General features: G+C 35.9%; 1 protein-coding gene across 5 annotated transcripts in view; it reads right to left on the reverse strand.

Annotated features, from left to right (window-relative positions):
• LOC138944139 (CCR4-NOT transcription complex subunit 6-like) overlaps positions 1 to 17,243 on the reverse strand; it is a 383,005-nt gene that overhangs the window by 240,680 nt on the left and 125,082 nt on the right. Inside the window, exon 5 of one of the 5 annotated variants that reach the window (XM_070315063.1) lies at positions 4,204 to 4,260. The exons of 3 other annotated variants lie outside the window; for them this stretch is intronic. In XM_070315063.1, the coding sequence (XP_070171164.1) occupies positions 4,204 to 4,260 (57 nt within the window). Of the gene's footprint in view, positions 1 to 4,203; positions 4,261 to 17,243 lie in introns of those variants that run through there. One more of the 5 variants, XM_070315093.1, reaches the window with a different exon arrangement.

The following is a 17,243-nucleotide window of genomic DNA, read 5'->3' on the forward strand; positions in this document are numbered from 1 at the left end:
ATTGTCAAGCTGGATAAAGTTTTGTGCCGACTAAAGTTCTCTGTCGTCAACGGTTCGCGCGCTTGCACGAAAGTAAAATTTCATAATTAACGCAGATGGAAGTTGGACCGAGGTAGTAAATCTGTCAGGCCTCGAGGAGTAAAGTAACACTCCAAGTTTTTACGGACACGACGACGAAACAGTGTCTCGAGGAGAAAGTGTAGAACATCGTGAAACGGCAATGAATAGCATCCGAAAATTTACAACAGCTCAATGCATCGCGCGATTATTCATTTTCTTAAAAAAATAACTTTAATCGCTCGATTTTCAATATCACACATCAAGTATTACGATTATTGTTATTGACATAACTGTTATGCGAGAATAATTATTTTCGTCTTTCTTGCAGAAAAGAAATCTCCGCATCGGTTTACATTTTCATATTTTATTAATGAAATTTCGTGACTTTCATGAGAAAACAATTTGTGCGAGATTGATTATCGTCCGTTCGCAATCTGACATTTTGCACGTGTGTGAAGAACAACATATGTGCAAATGGCCGATAATAAATTAACAATCGACCGATGACTTTCCGATGCGTTGCGACGCCCATTTTGCAGAGTCAAACAACCACTGTGGCATAACATTATCGCTCTTGATAATGAGCGACGATAATCGAGTCTCTCGTCGCTCACGGCGCTGGCAAACACATTATTGTCGCGATTAAAACAGACCGCGAATCATTCAGAGATCTCCGATTCCAGTGACAATGTGCTCTGCGTGGCTGTATATATTCCTTTTGCGATGTTCACACACGATTATATTGACATGCACATTGACATGCTAATTTAATCGCAATTTTTGCAATTATAATTTCAAACATGATGGCGCAAAAAACTGACAACAAGGTTTCATAGTGCCTTGTCCGTTTGCTCGAAAAAAATTTTAATCTATTTAAAGTTAAATATTCTGCGAGAGAGAGAGAGAGAGAAAGAAAGAGAGAGATCTTTTTTCAATAATTTTTTTATTGATATATTGGATAAATTAATTATATCTGTGAGGCATTTCAATAGCAGCGTTATTCGTGAAAAGTCACTGTATTTAGAAAATTGTAATTAATTTAAAGCCGTTACATTATAAAAATTTACGAATAAATTCAATGCAACAAGAGCACATTTATTGCGCTTTATTCACGAAAAAAAAATAAGAAGATAAAGTAAATTATTACTACGAGTCATGAATTTTGAACAATTTTACTTTTTATAAACCGTGTCATTATTAGACTAAGCGTCTCACAACATAAGAAAGTATATACGTATATAATACATAAATTACATAGTAATTTCTCTACATATCGCTCTGTCCATCTACATTGTAACAATACTTTATCATTTGCATGAGAAAAGATGGCGATCGCGAAGAAACGCTATCACGGATATTCACAGCACAAAGGGCTCACCTGCGCTTATTAATTAAAATCTCTTTCTCTCTCTCTCTCTCTCTCTCCCTCTCTCCCTCTCTCTTTGACGGCGGTAAAATCGCTTTTGTAATGACAGAGTGGCGATATTGGCGGTAATGATCATCGCTCGACACGGCATTCGTGTGTGGCGTGTGGATAATTTGATCGATTTATCCACGGCGTTGTCCTCGATATGGGCATGGTGCGATATAACACAGCCGATGACACGAAAACAACGGAAGCAGCCCCCGACTCGATCATGCGAATTAGGCGTCGGCGATAATCGCCAGCAACCGCGCTGCATTAACATATATATCGATCGTTTATTTTGAAAGCGATGTGGCGAGTGAAATTTCCGTAACTCGGGTATTTAATTTGGACGGCTGCAAATCGAGAATGCATGCCAATTTTACATTCATGCTTTGATTTATGCCGGTTGGTATCGCATACATAGATTATATATGCATAATAATTATAATCGAAGCTTATAATTTCAACGTTAGAATTTCCTGTTTACTATTTTGTTTTTATATATAATATGTATGTAGAGAGAGAGAGAGAGAGAGAGAGAGAGAGAGAGAGAGAGAGAGAGAGAAATTGTTATATCACATATAATTATTTTATATGTATCGATATATTTTATATATTTATCTTATAGCAAAATTTATGTAAACTATTTAAATATCTTAAAAGATTATTACTACGGCTTAAAAAAATTTAAAAGGATTTTATGTCTATCGAAAGTTTAATATGATTAAAAAAGTTAAATATATTCTATACGTCAGACTACCATGCATAAGTAGAGTTGGACGACCCTTAATAGGTGAGAAGAAGGAGACACAGACGCAGATGAAACATTTATTATGCTCCGGGATATTAGTCCCTTCTCGAGCAACGAGAATTGTACATTAATTAAGCAGTAATTGGAGAGGGAAGTCAGGATAAAAGCAAATGTTCATTATAGTTGCGCTGGAGAGAAGATTAAAAATAAAAAATTCCAGGCAAAATAAAGTTCTCTAATATTAATCTTCGACCACACAAGCTATCAAATAGATTTACGTCATTATTTCAATAATTAATAAATTATTCCTTCTCTCTCTCTCTCTCTCTCTCTCTCTCTATTTTTTTATTTATTATTTTTTTAAATAATAATAATTTTCAAAATATTGTAAATTACAATCTAACTCTTCTGCAAATGCATATAATCCCTTCACTTTCCGGTTATTTTTTATAATTTAGTTACGCTTTGCGGTTTCATTGTTTTATCCTACCTAAACAAAATTATGGTGCATTCTCGCTATTGTATTTATTCTTTAATACTGGGGCTGAGAAAACAACACAGCAGATATTAATGCTGCGCGATTCCATCAATATCGCGCATAAAATATCGTGTTAACCGCAGAGAAAAGCATTTCGCCGACGTGTGTATTTCAAGAAACGATGCAAACGGCCCGATAGAATAATTTTTCATGTGCCATCAGATATGCCGCATCGCGTGCCGGGGGTTCACGCAAAGGAAATATAAAAACGGGCGGAGATTGCGCGCACGCGCGCGATAAAGCAAGATGTTTATAAATGATCGGTTTTTCCACGCGATACTGCACCGGTGGCGAAATTGCGAAAAAACACACAACACGTGCGAGACAATTACATCGCGACGTGTCGGCCGGCGTAATGAAGCCGCATAAGTTACAATCAAGCATTTTGCAACGCCGCGCTTTCGACCGGTTGTTAGTTAGTTATCGCGCTAAACCGCCCGCTAGAATTTACTCCGTGTCCATGGAGATGAAATTTATATCCGGTTAACATGGTTAATTCCCCTCCTCACTCCCCGCCGCATCGTTCACCGTGTATATGAATGTATACGCGCGCGCGCTCTGATTTTACATTGTATCGAACGATTTTTCGTAGCGGCCGCGAACTGCATGCGATGTATTATCTCCGGTGAATTCGCGTTTGTTAAATATATTGAACTGGGTTGAAGGCTGGTACAAAATAGATTAGGTAAATCGCAAAAAATCGCTGCGCTTATTCCGTAGATTTACAATTTGCACATGTTACGAGTACAATATTATAAAAAAAATGTACTCGAAATAAAGAGAAAAATCGATGAATAAATAGTAAAAAGAAATTTATATCTTTCCTCTGTTATTATTAATACGTTATTTATATAATTATTTGTTTTTATAAGTGCCGTTATTTTTATAATAATTATTTTGTATTTATAAATGTCATTAGTTTGTTTTTATAAGAGCAATTAAAAAATAGCTTATCAAATCTGATATATCCTATATAGGGATATTTTCGTAAAACAAAGTAACATCCTGAATCTAGAAATAGAAATATAAAAAAACATGTGCAAAATTTGAAAAAAAAAAAAAAAAAAATAGATATATAATTTAGCATCCCGGAATGAATGCAAGAGAAAAGACAAAGGATGAAGTATCTCGATCCTTTTCCACTTTTAGTAGAAACGGATAAAGGAAAACCGAGAGGGAACGAGCACGCATAAACGCTTACTCGTTAGACTCGACGGAAGGAAATACAATATTTCCCGGGCGGAGGATCGCGCGCGGCGGAAGTAACGAAATTACCCTGCCGATGATTAAATGCACTTAATCGCCGGCGCAAATTTAGCTTACTAATAATTCCCAAAGGAAGAACTCGCGCTCCTGTACCTTATCTGCGCGCCGATCGATGGTAACAACGAAGGCAAAGGCAAATATACGAAGAAGAGATAAAAAGCGATGATTACTTATACCAACCTAGTTATCTTCTCTTTTTCTATCTCTCTCTCTTTGCCTCTCTTGACAGTCACTTACCTGAAACAACAAAGAGTAACGAAATTAGATTTTCAATTATCCGCCCGCGCGACCAAGACTAATTAGGCGCAAAAAAAGGAGAAAAGAAACGAGTAAACAATCTCTCGCTCGACGCTTTACCGCTAATTAGTCGATGGGGTTCTTCGCGTTTGTGAGAAACTGGGCTAAAATTCACAATCGGCCCCGTTCGTTGATGGCTACGCAATTACATTAGACGGCCATTGTCTCAGCGAAATACGATATCGCTGCTGGTAGACTTTGGAATGCGAGCAAGAGAATGAGGCGAATCGCATTTACAATTTAATTATACGAGATACACACGATATATATGATGAATCACAAATAACAATCGCCGTATCCAATTGTCGATATCATCTCGGGAATCTTTTTAACGACAATAAGATTACGAAAATCAAGATAAATCAAACATGCGATTATAATAACTTGACAATGTAAACCTAGTTGAAAAAATTTAATTTGCAGAGAAGAGACTTGCTCTGCGGAATATTGTAAGAAATAAAAAAAAAGAATGATAGAGGAAGAAAGAAGAGCGCAACGCGATAAAAGATAAAATCTAAAAGAATATCTGAACGTGAATAAAGTTTAAAGAGAAGCCTTTCAGCAGCGTAACAGTTCATTTCCGATATACTCCGCTTTAAACGGTAAGCGTATTCGAAGCATTCTGTCTGGCAGCCCGACCGAGAGTAACATAAATAGCGGTTTTTCCATTAACTTTGGACTCGCAATCTAGATTTGCCTGGCAGCAGCCTCAAAGCTCTTGTAGAAAATGATAAGCAACCGCCTCGCATTACATAGAAAATTCAACTTCCGTACCGTTTAGCGTTACAAGAAGCTCGGCATAAGCAGTATCTGCGTCTATTTCTCGTACATACATACTAACAAAACGCGCATTATAACAAAATCGTGTATACACGAAATGCTAAAAAAAAAAAAAAATCATTTAATTCCAGATAAAAGACGCATAATAGAATAAATAATTTATCATAATAATTTAAAATAATAACATCATGACTATGAAATTATAAAAGACTACGAATAGTATAATAACATCTTACTAAATTAAGTATTATATACGAAGATAATAATATAGCTTCAATTTTATTTGTAAATTATAAAAAATTTTTATTCGCTAAATTCGATTTCATTTTCATTTCCAAGGTATTTAATGTAAAAAGTTTGGAAATATTTTGACAGAAAACTGCGATCAATTAAATTAAATTCTAAATTAATGACTCGGAAGAGAGAAAGAGAGAAAAGAAGGGCGAAAGGGAGGGAGAGAGAAAGAGAGAAAAGAAGGGCGAAAGGGAGGGAGAGAGAAAGAGAAAATGCACAGCGCATACAATAGGAAGTTTCAAAGCTTAATCTAATGATTATGCAGTTTCAACTTTTTGTCGCGTAAACCGCGTTTGGAAGAATGCATTGTTAGAAAGTGCGCTAACTCGATGAGAGGCGTAAAATAGTATCCTTACATGTGATTAATGCACTTCCAAGCAGGTTGAGCTTTTCCTTTTATTACAATATCTCGCATAAATAAATCTTCTTTTACGGATATTATAAAATCTAAATGATTTATTTGAGCGAAAGAAATATAGATTTAAAAAAAAAAAAAAAAAAAAAAAAAACTAAATAATTTCTATTTTCAAACATATCGAAACATGTTTTATATTTCTTTTCCTCTCTCTCTCTTTTTCCACGAGAATAATATATTTTAAAATGATCATAAACAATTAATAACAAACAACCGCGCCTGATAAATTGTGTTTTAATCATCGAATTGACGTCTGTTACAATGATCGAACGTACCTGCTGGATTGTACTCATTAATTAGTAAAGTAATGAGTAAACACTAATTATACTCTTTCCATGTTGTTAAGTCTTTTCCCGCTCGATTAAAGTTCTCCAAACTTCCGTTATGAGAGCGAACTTCGATAACGGACGGAAAGTCCTTGGAATTACAAAGCCAAAAGGCGAGACGAATTAGCACTTTACGTTACACGAACGTCCGATCCATACATTTGACATAATTACTCCAACTGTTTCGATTTGAAGCTCGATTAACCCTTCCCCCCCTCCCCCTCTACCTCACCTCTTAAGAGCTTTCGCTAACATTCGCGATGCTAAATTCTCTGACTCTCATCTCGCAATCAGCAATGTATAATATTTCTATCAAATTGTTACAAATTTTCAACTTTCTAAACAAACTGTATTTCCATAATGGTTAAGTTTGTTAACTTATGCAGGTGAGTACATTTAATGTTTATGCATATAGTTATACCAAACTAATACTCTTTGTTATTATATGTTCTCACTTGCATCGATACATAGATACAAATATCTCGAGAAAGATATTCGAAGATAAAACAAATCACTGTGTGCCATCCAATCTCTCCGACAGATAAATAATCTGCACAGCTGTATTTATCACCAGATATAATTACCTAAATTTAATTGAACGTCTTTATCCGGATTACGATCTTCTGTCGGATCGATAAACGTTTCGAGATGGATGACTGCATATATATATATATATATATATATATATATATATATCGCTAAACGCGATCGATTATGACGGATCGACGCATTTAGGTCAAATATTGACGAATGGGAATTTTGTCGGTCTCGTCAATGATAAAACGAAATACCTTTCAGCTATGCAAATTACGCTCGACAGACAGGCGAGCTGGTAACGTCGCGCGCGGAAGATGCGTTAATTGAAGAAACAATAAGTTTCATCGTCCCCGCCGCGCGATACTCGCTCGCCGACTTTATCCCGGAGATGGTGTACAATGTACCACCGCGTAATCAGCAATGCTGCCCCTTACGTAAGAGCCGTTACCGCGCGTGCACGTGCTTATGCAACGCTTTCGCATTCCGCGCGTTATGCGTCGCATTGTGTCGCGATGGTCAAACAAATGCGCGCCGTTCGTCGAGTAAGAACTTCGCGTTCGCGAATAGCAATCCTTAACCCATTTATGTCGCGGTTGCGCGGGATGACGAAATAATCTCGTAGAAATTTATGTGGGATCAGTTTTATACACTCGCAATTAATATGTACAATGTTTTCTTTTAATACGAATTAATTGATTGAAGAATAACTAATTTATAAAAATTTAATTATCATATTAATTATCTACACTTTCATCAATTAAAATTTGTTTATTCATTGAGTCTTTCAGTGCTTCCCATAATCGCTGTTTAATGTATCTATCAAAGAATGGGTCCCAGTAATTAAAGATGTTAAAATGAGAAAGCATGAGAAAGTTATAGTAAAAAATCATTAACAATCTATATGGAAAATCGTGAAAATAAAATCTGTGATAATTAATTCGTTATCTTGCGCATTGTAACATGAAAGTTATGCTGATCATATGCTGGTGCATTTGCGATGGTGCAAGGTGCGCGCGCATAAATATGTGCAAATTACGCGTACGAATAAATCGTATAACGTATATGCAAATGTAATACATTTGCCGTGTGCAATATGCAAAGGACAGTAACCTACATATTTTAAATAAACATGCACATAAAAAAATATAAACTTAAATCTTGGACTTTATAATGCAAAGAATCATAATATCTCTCCAATATTTTCCATTTATTTTTCATAGCATATTCAAGGAGAGCATACATTTTTATTATTTTATTTAAAGCTGGCAGATATTTTCATAGATTTGGAAAAAATGTGTTCGCTATGAAAGAAAAATAATCTCCAAAATTAAAAGTATCAGATAATAGAATAAATTAAAGAAAATAAAAAATTCTCTCTTGTTTTATGAAACTTGTTGACGCAGTTGAATTGATGAACAGCGTTGCTTTTATGATTTATTTTTCTTATCGCCAGTACAATATGAATTCTCGCGATGGGCGATTACATAATGCTTTTTGCCGGTGATGCAACCGCTTATGAATAATGCATAAATATCAGAAGCTTACGTCGGCCCGTTGACGATTCAGTAACATGGGGCGAAAAGCTCGCGCAAACTCCGTCTCTTGGCCGGGCGCGAACACGTTTCTTATCTAAGGCGGCTTGTGGACTTCGCCGCGAAGAACGAAACATTTATTTCGCCGATTAAGCGGCGGTAGCGAGTGGCGAGAGATAACAGCCCGCGCTTTATCAGACAAACGAATGGACGGGGAGACGTTATCTACGCTCGCTATGCAAAACAATGTCTATCGAGTGATGCCTCATTTCCACGCGGTTTTTTTCCTAGACCTGGTGAGGTTTTAGTTCATAATATGGTGTTTCATTGATCGACTTTAAGTTTCTCAATTGACAGAAATTTTGTCAATTTAATTCTGTCATGTTAATGAAAAATTAAATATAAAATAAATCTTGATTTAAATAAAGAAACTATATTAATCTTATATTAATTATATATCAATGCAAAATTAATTCTCTCAATCTTTTCTAAGATGAAAATAAATGAAATGTTATTTCTCTCAGCTTTTTTTCTCTTTCTTCCTCTCTATCTCATATAAAAATAAAAGAAAACATTTTACAACAAGATACACGACAGAATTTCGTCCTCATAATATTATTGTCGGAAAATGTAACGAGCAGAAATGTAAGACGCGTTGAAAATTTCTTTCCGATATCGGAGATATCGGCACTTTATGATATATACGTAAGGGAATCATTTTTATCCTCCGCAGAGGCAGGCACGCTCGAAAAATCGCGCGTCGAATGAGTGTTTTCAAACAAATAAATAACAAAGTCAACGAATCGCGTGTTGATAAACCTGCAAAGCGTCACAGATCGCGTATACACAGAAGAAAATCAAAAGAGAATAGTTATTTCACATATTTAGAAACATTAAAATACTTGGCATGTTTGTTTTAAAAAGTAAAGTATTTTAGCGCATATTATTGTTGAATAATGAGTTATCAGGTTGACTGGAATATCAAATTGTATCTAAAATTATCTTAAATATAATTTGAGAGACCGAATTTTGTATGTGTGTGTGTGTGTGTATGTGTGTGTCGTTGACTATTTATACAGGTATGTACAGAATAATTTAATTATTTTAAATATCGATTAATCCGTAGAGAGAGAGAGAGAGAGAGCGAGAGAGAGAGAGAATAATTAATCTTGAATATTAATTATGAGTATTAATAAAGTAATAATCTATTAATATAATTAATGTTCGCAAATTGCGAACAGATATGTAATAAATATATATATTAATAAATACAAACAGTTATAAATAATTTTAATTTTGGACAATTTTATATCTTTAATTTTAATTTCTAAACGTTGCGTGACAATGTTAAAATTATATTATTTTGTCTTGAAAATTTTATTGAAAATTCCGCAAGGGAATATTTTTAACTGTCAATTTGTACTCGATGGCACAGATAGTAATTTTCCCCTTAATGCATCTAGTCTCTCGCTTTAATATTCGGATGGAGATAAGGGCTTCTCTCTATCCGTTTCAATTCCAATTAATTACATATTAAATCGAGATAAACAATCGTTAAAGAAACGATTACTATCAAAAAAACCTTCAACTTGTTTCAATGTATGAAAAGATACTAATAAAATTTCATGTCTTTTTTTCCGGATAAAATATCTTTAAAGAAAAAAAAAAATAATTAAAACGGTATACTCTATTATAACATAAATGCGTTGATAATCGTTTATCCTAGATTAATATAAGTTATATGTATAACGGATTAAAAATGTGTATGATTAATAAAGCAATAAATCAGTTTTTATAATAAAATCCAATCAGAAATAAATTGATCCACAATTATGTCATTAGCTCGACTTGTAAAAAAATCGTAATATTATTATACAATTTCGTGTAATATTATTATATTAATGGACAAGCTTATGAGAAAGTGAACATATACCGGCTTGTTTCAGTGCACTCAATTCTATTTAATGTAGCTAAATGGAGATTGCTGCCGCCGCTTTCAGACCTCTCAATTATGCACAGTGTACAGCAATGCTATTTTAGATACATAAAATGCATCACGTTAATGTGTATTATCTCCGCACTCTTTATGCAAATTTCCAAAAAGATTTTGAAACAACAAAACAGACCGCAGCGAGACACAAGAACGTATTTGCTAGAAATATATTAATTCGCAGTTGTTAATATTCTCTACTTTTGTCTTCTTTACATTCTCTTGCCCTCAAGAATCCCTCCCACGATTTAATATCCAGGAGAAGGCATGAATGAACATTCGCGAGAGAGCTGAAAATTGCACGGTAATTCTTATTAATTGCACGTTAAATCCCGTAGAAATGAGCCACTGGGAGGGGAGACAGCCATTATTTCGCGCCCGAGCGCGCGCTCATATTCGAGTGATGTGAAATTATTCATAAAGAAGGAAACATTAATGCCACTACCATTCCAACGAAGAGATCTCGCAATTGACATACCTCACAATGTCGTAATAAGCAAATGCGACTTGAAATGCCGTCAAATTAAATCGGATTCATTTAAATTGCAGACGGATAATACAATCCATTGTAATCTCACAAATTATAATATTGAAATTCTATTATAATTCTGTTATACGAGATAATAATGATGAACATTTATAAATAATAAAAAATTTAAAGATAAATTATAAAATGTCCTTTATATCTTAATTTAACATTTATCTTGTTATTTTACAAAGAGTCATTTAAAAATACTACATTAAATTTTATCAAATAAACGTATGAGGTTTTTAAATGTCGGTATGTATCCCAGGCGCGTGCCACGTGAAAATAGCACATTTCTCGGTCCGTGAGACTCTTCCTCTGCCCGACCCCTTCAAGAATAGAGGAAGAAAGGTAATTTTCACGTCGAGCACATTCTTCTCTATCTTTAATACTCAGCGCAGGAGATAGCTCAGAACACACCAGTGCCACCGTATATAGTCTACGGGGATTGCAGCGAGAGGAAGGGGTTAGAAGAAGAAGAGGAGAAGTGTGCGCCTCTCTCGGAAAGATTATCGTTAAAACCTGTCGAGGAGCGTTGAGGGCAACCGAAGGGAAAAATAAACCAGAACGTCTCAAAGAGCCGGATGGTGCAGCAAGGGTGCATCGCTAGGGGAATAAGGAAGGAGGGAGGAAGGGAGGAGGATATAGCTGCAGCTATGGTATACCGTCGTTTTATTTCATGCTCCGTTTCGCGCGGAAAATTACAGCGGCGCTCGTGATTCCCTTTGAAAATGCATTTTAAACGGCTCAGAACGAACCGCAAATGACACTCGCGCGACCGTATTTTCCATCCTGTACTTCCCTTCTACCATTTACATCAGCCTCCTCTTAGATTCGGTCTCACCTTTTCTCATAATATTCCTCCTGCGGGCGCCACGTGTTCTCTCGATATCTTTCTCTCACCTCTCTTTTGTACCATGCAATTTTCTTCCCCTCTCTCTCTCTCTCTCTCTCTCTCTCTCTCTCTCTCTCTCTCTCTCTCGTTTTTACAATATATATTAAAAATATAAAAATACGATCTTTCTTCAAGATCATCCTACAATAAAACTAGTATTGAGATCGTCGCTTTCGTAAAAATTTAAAAGTACTATTTACTGCACTATTTGTCAACTATACCATAATTGCGTAATGCAAAATATTAATTTTTTATTAGATTTAATGAGATTCTGCCCTTATAATGCTGCATCAATTTTGAAAAAAAATAGCGCCCTCGACTTGGTAGCTAATAGTTTTTAACTTGTTTCGCAAATCGTGTGTTTTACTAAAAGCTATCCCTATTTATATTAAACGCGAACTAATCCGCATATTCGCAGCGCGATTATGACATTTGCGGGGATTTTACATTAACGTAGTACCGTGCAATTCGGCCGGATAATGAAATTAATTCTACGTTACGTTCCGCAAAAGAGTTGCTCGCTCGTGTGGAATATAATTATGTATCGTTTTAATTATACATTCCCGCAAATCCTTTTGCACGTTCGTTCGCCTGTAAAACGCAATCTACGGTCGCAAAATTCTACGTTGAAGAACGCGTTAAACGAATATCTTTGGTTAACAATGAGCTTTTTAATTTTATCAACGTCACAGTTGCAATTTAAAAAAAATCGTAAATATTGAAATATACGTGACATATGCCCAATTAAATTTCCGTTAAGAAAAGATTTATCTTTTCGATTAACGGAGACATTGGTCGATGAAATTGAATGAAAAAATTGAATTCATGAACATCGCGTGCGCATGTTATATATTCGCGTATTAGTTATTTCAGAATTAGATTGTCGCCGAATGTATATATACACGGCGGCGTTCGCGTTTTCAAGCGGCTGGCGGCAACTATCACGAACAGAGGAGATCATTTACCGCGAGTGTATGTTCGTGTTTCTGAATTTTACGCCGCGAATTGGTCCGGCCGATTGGAATTCATGAAATTCGTACGAGCGAGCGGAGATCTGATAGGCAAACAACTCGATTATATTCGCACGCGGTACGTTTTTACCACAGATGAACTTTGTGCAAATCCGCAATAATCGCGTTGGCTTGTTCATCCGAATTGAGTAATCGGATTCATTAAAATTATTTCGTCAATAATTCATACAGTAATAGCTTTTTTTAAAGAGACAATCGTGCGTGTTAAAAATTGCGTTTCATCAACATTGGAATAAAATATTTCTATCGCATATGCTGACATGACAAAAATTCTATTTATATACATATATGTATTTAAAACACTGAATTCAATATCCTCTCAAACTATGTATTTCTCTCCCGAATAGCTCTTTTTAATTATAACATATTAATTTAGAAAAATAAAAAATTTTCGAAATATTAATATTATAAAAATAAAAATTTTATTTAATTACTAAAATTAAAATATATTAAAACTTTTCATTATCGCTAAAGGATAATATAATTTAATAAATAACATAAATTCTAATGTATGACAATTAAATATATCGCAGTTCTACAGAATTCTAATTTGCAGCTAAATTTCGATTTTGCATATTGTTTAAATCAAGGATATAAATTTTGATATACGTTACACGATTGCATAACTTGCAACTCTATACTGGATATTATAATTCAATCCACTATCGATCATACACAATACAACCGTGCACGATTGTTCGGTCGAGAAAATATTATTCCATAATCACGGAAATGTTTGAACACGTTGCCGAGCTCATCAAAATATTAATCACTTTTGGTTTATAGAATTTTGCGATAGCAATAACCATCTTCGTCCTGCGAAAACAGCAACTTAATAAATCTTTAATGAGTTAACAGTATAATTGCTGTTTTCCTAAATACAATGATAAGATAAAAGTTTAAGAATGGTAAAACATCGAAAAATTGTACAATTTACTTAATTCTTCGACAAGGATATGCTGTTGTACAAAATGTACAACTCTTTAAATTCCTTTTCAATTTGATCTATAAGTTAGCAAAATGTTAGAAAAATAATAAGTAAAATTTCTTGTTCGGAAATATTGCAAAATGCACGAAAAAGATTAAATAAACACAACTCGTCGTAGAAAATCGATGCGAAACCTTACCCTTCATTTATCTTCTCAAAAATAGAACACACCTGTGCACGTGTCGCGGAAAGGACCGTTTGATAAAAAGCTTAGTTAGGATAGCGGGGCGGTGTTATACATCAAGGATAGCGGGAGAGATGTAGCCTTTCGTAAATAATAAGTGCCGCTTTAAAAGGTCCATTTACCGCGTTAAAGGCATGTAAATCTCCCCGGACAAGAGCAAGCGGGCGGTGGGCAGGCAAACAGAGACATACAAAAGAAAGAAAGAGAGAGAGAGAGAGAGAGAAAGAGTGTATGCGTTCTCTGAGTAACGGTAGATGGGAAACTCGAGCATTATGATGTCGTAAAGTCGCGAGCGGACCCCGCGGAGAGTGCATTTTACGCGTGCGTTATGTCAAAATGCGGTTTCCTCTTACCCACCGGGATTAACCTCGTTCGAGCGAGATGCTCTCTCTTGTTAGTCGCACTCGCGAGAAGGAGGTCGCGAAAAATAGAGTGGGCGAGAATGGGCGCGAGTGAATAGCCGCGCCGCTTAAACAAGCGGCGAGAAAACTCGACGAGTGAAGGGGAGCTCCCATCGTCTCGACCCATGCGTCACGTGACCGCCTATTCCCTATTTATAAACCATACGAGAGTGCAGTTCCAGCTTGCGAAAGCTCGATCAGAACGCGAGAGAAAGAGAGAGAGAGAGAGAGAGAGAGAGAGCATAGATTCAAATACAATTATAATTCATAACAAAAGAATAATTTTAATTGCACACTCTATAAGAATATGTCCTATCATGATATCACGTAAAGTAAATTAAAGCGTTTATTTTATTCGAGATTCACGATACACTATGTTTCAGTCGTGAATCTAACGCGTTCGTTAACATCTGAACTTATGTTAGATTCGTGCTCGCCACGTATCATCCGGAAAGAAAAGTTGAAACGAGGAAGCGCAGTCCATATGTTTTCAACCACGTCTTTTCGATCGGAAAGCAGAAACTCGGACCAAATCCCGTCACTATTCCTTCGTCTCGACTCCATTCAAGCCGACGAGAACAGCTTACGGTATCACCACGGACAAACTGTTTTCCCTTCACAGCAGTTTCTCGTTTAAAAAGACCTCGTCATACTTCTCCGGGACGTGCCCTCGCCTCGTGTGTCGCAAGAAATTACACGCTTGCATTCTTCCCGACTCGCGGACGTCCGTATCTCCGAATTCAATCTCGGGAATATGCTCTCGTTCCACTCGAAACTTTGTCGTCCCTCCCGTTTCTCGCTTCAACCCCTTTTCGTGCCAAGCCCATCCTAGCGAATTCTTTTTTCCTCCATCTTTTCCGCCCCTCCCCCCGGAAGTGACAGCCCGAACTTTTCCAAGGCTCGCGACGACGCTGCGGGAGGAGAGAGATATTTATATATACCAGTCGTGAAACTTCTCGAAGCACCGACGTTACAGAGTAACACCAAATATCACTGGCGAACTTTAATATCGTTTTGCCGCAGCCAGACTGTCTCGACGCGACCCAACTTTCGTATCTTCACGTGCTCTCGATTGCGCTTTCATCGAATCGAGTTTAAATCCAAGCGCCCCGACATCGATGATCGAGACGCCAGCGAGCGGAAATGATACATCAAAGCTGCATGAGAGCGTGAAAGAAAAAATATATAATTCGATTTTATTTTATATTATATTTATTTACTTATATTAATTTTACTTCGCAATTTATTAGAGAGCGTGTTCTTTTCTAATTTTTCAATTAAATATAAATGCATGAAAACAAAATTTTAGTTTTTCTTTTCAGATACGGATATTATACATTCTTTTTAAAGAACAAAAATATTTTTATAGATCAAGGAGAGAAAGAGAGAACTCAAAAAAAACTTAATTGTAAAACTAATGATTAATGAATTTTTTTAGAAAATTCTTATGTCATAAAATGATAATGTTTAAAGGTGGAAATGTCGACGAGATGCGCGCGCTGTCATTGTCAGACTTCCGCCGACGAAATCAACGAAGCGAGAAGGCGACGACGGACGGCTGCATCGTCGCCAATGCATTTCTCTATCGGCGGCTATTAACTTCGCCAAAGCAGTCGGAGGCAGCATTTGCTAGGGCATCGTGTGACCGGTAAGTACTTCCTATCACCGGAACTACCGACGCGCACGTCCTCGTAATTTTCCGTAATTACATAACTACGAGTTTGGGCAGCAGCGTTTACACAACAAAGAAATTTAGCGTAGAAAATACATTAGTCGCACAAGATATTCTGCGAATTCAGTAACGAGTGAATTTCTTTATAAAGAAAAATTTCAAACTGCATAAAAGAAGAACGAATGAATAATGAAATGATCTTGAATAATCGAATATTGTGTTTCATAAAAATATTATTTTATAAAATTTAAAAAACTGATATTTATTCGACGCGACAAAAAAAGACACATTAATTGTCGAATAATTATTATATTGTCATTAATGTGCTATATGTTTTTTCTCGTTTTACATGAAAATTCAAAGTTTTATATGCGTCTTGCAAAAACGAGAAACAAGACCGGCATTCATTAGAATGATCTAGCGTAAATAAGGATGTAAAAGAAGCGGGGGAAATCGATCGAGAGGGAGGTCGATTGAACATTTCGTATAGCTCGTCGCGCGCGTGCACGTACTGTTAACCGTAATCAGCGGTGATAATAGCGTAAATAGCGATGACGGCGACGGCGGCCATGAGTAAAATCGAAACATCCATCATACCTGTCACCGGGTATAAATGCAAGCAGCGAGCGGCGCAATTCGACTCATTCCTCTTCACAGCCGGGGCTTCGCTCGAATGTAAATGGAGTCGTCGAGGAGGCGCGTCGAGACGAGGAAGCATCGCAATCGAGAAGCGAAAAGATGCCGGTGCTGAATCAGCCCTTTGTCCGAAACGAGCCAGACCATCCGGGGAAAGAAAAATCGGAAGGGAAACATTACGTCGATATCGGCTTCTAGTGATGGTCTGAATTGCTGGCTCTTTATATTTGCGAGCGCTCCATGCGCGGCCGATAAGCCGGAATGAATAGATAATGCGATATTAAAGTGATATTAAAAAGATTGGATAAGCAGACATGATGAGATGCAAATGGGAGTGAATAGACGTTAATTAAAAGACGAATCGGTAATCAAAAGATTTCTAATAGCTGAGATAACTTGAGACAGAGAATAAAAAAGCGAAAGGTTGTGAATATATTTTAATAAACACAGAAAAATTATCGAGGTAATAAAAATATAAAATAATAATATAATTTATAAATATTAATAATTGTTAAAAGAACAATGACTGATTTTATTATCTTGCCAAATATTATAATTTTATAAAATGAAATGCATTTGTATTTTTGATTAGCGTATTATAAGCAATTAGTTCTCAAAAATTCTTTGATTAATTTATATTTATCGCACATTATCTAAACTTTCTTTTAAACACCCACATTATTAATTTTAATGAAAATAAGATTCCAACTTGATAT

The sequence above is a fragment of the Polyergus mexicanus genome, unplaced genomic scaffold (genome assembly GCF_030449975.1).
Source record: "Polyergus mexicanus isolate NDT 795.1 unplaced genomic scaffold, iyPolMexi1.0 SCAF_2, whole genome shotgun sequence".
In the NCBI taxonomy this organism is placed as follows: Eukaryota; Metazoa; Arthropoda; class Insecta; order Hymenoptera; family Formicidae; genus Polyergus; species Polyergus mexicanus.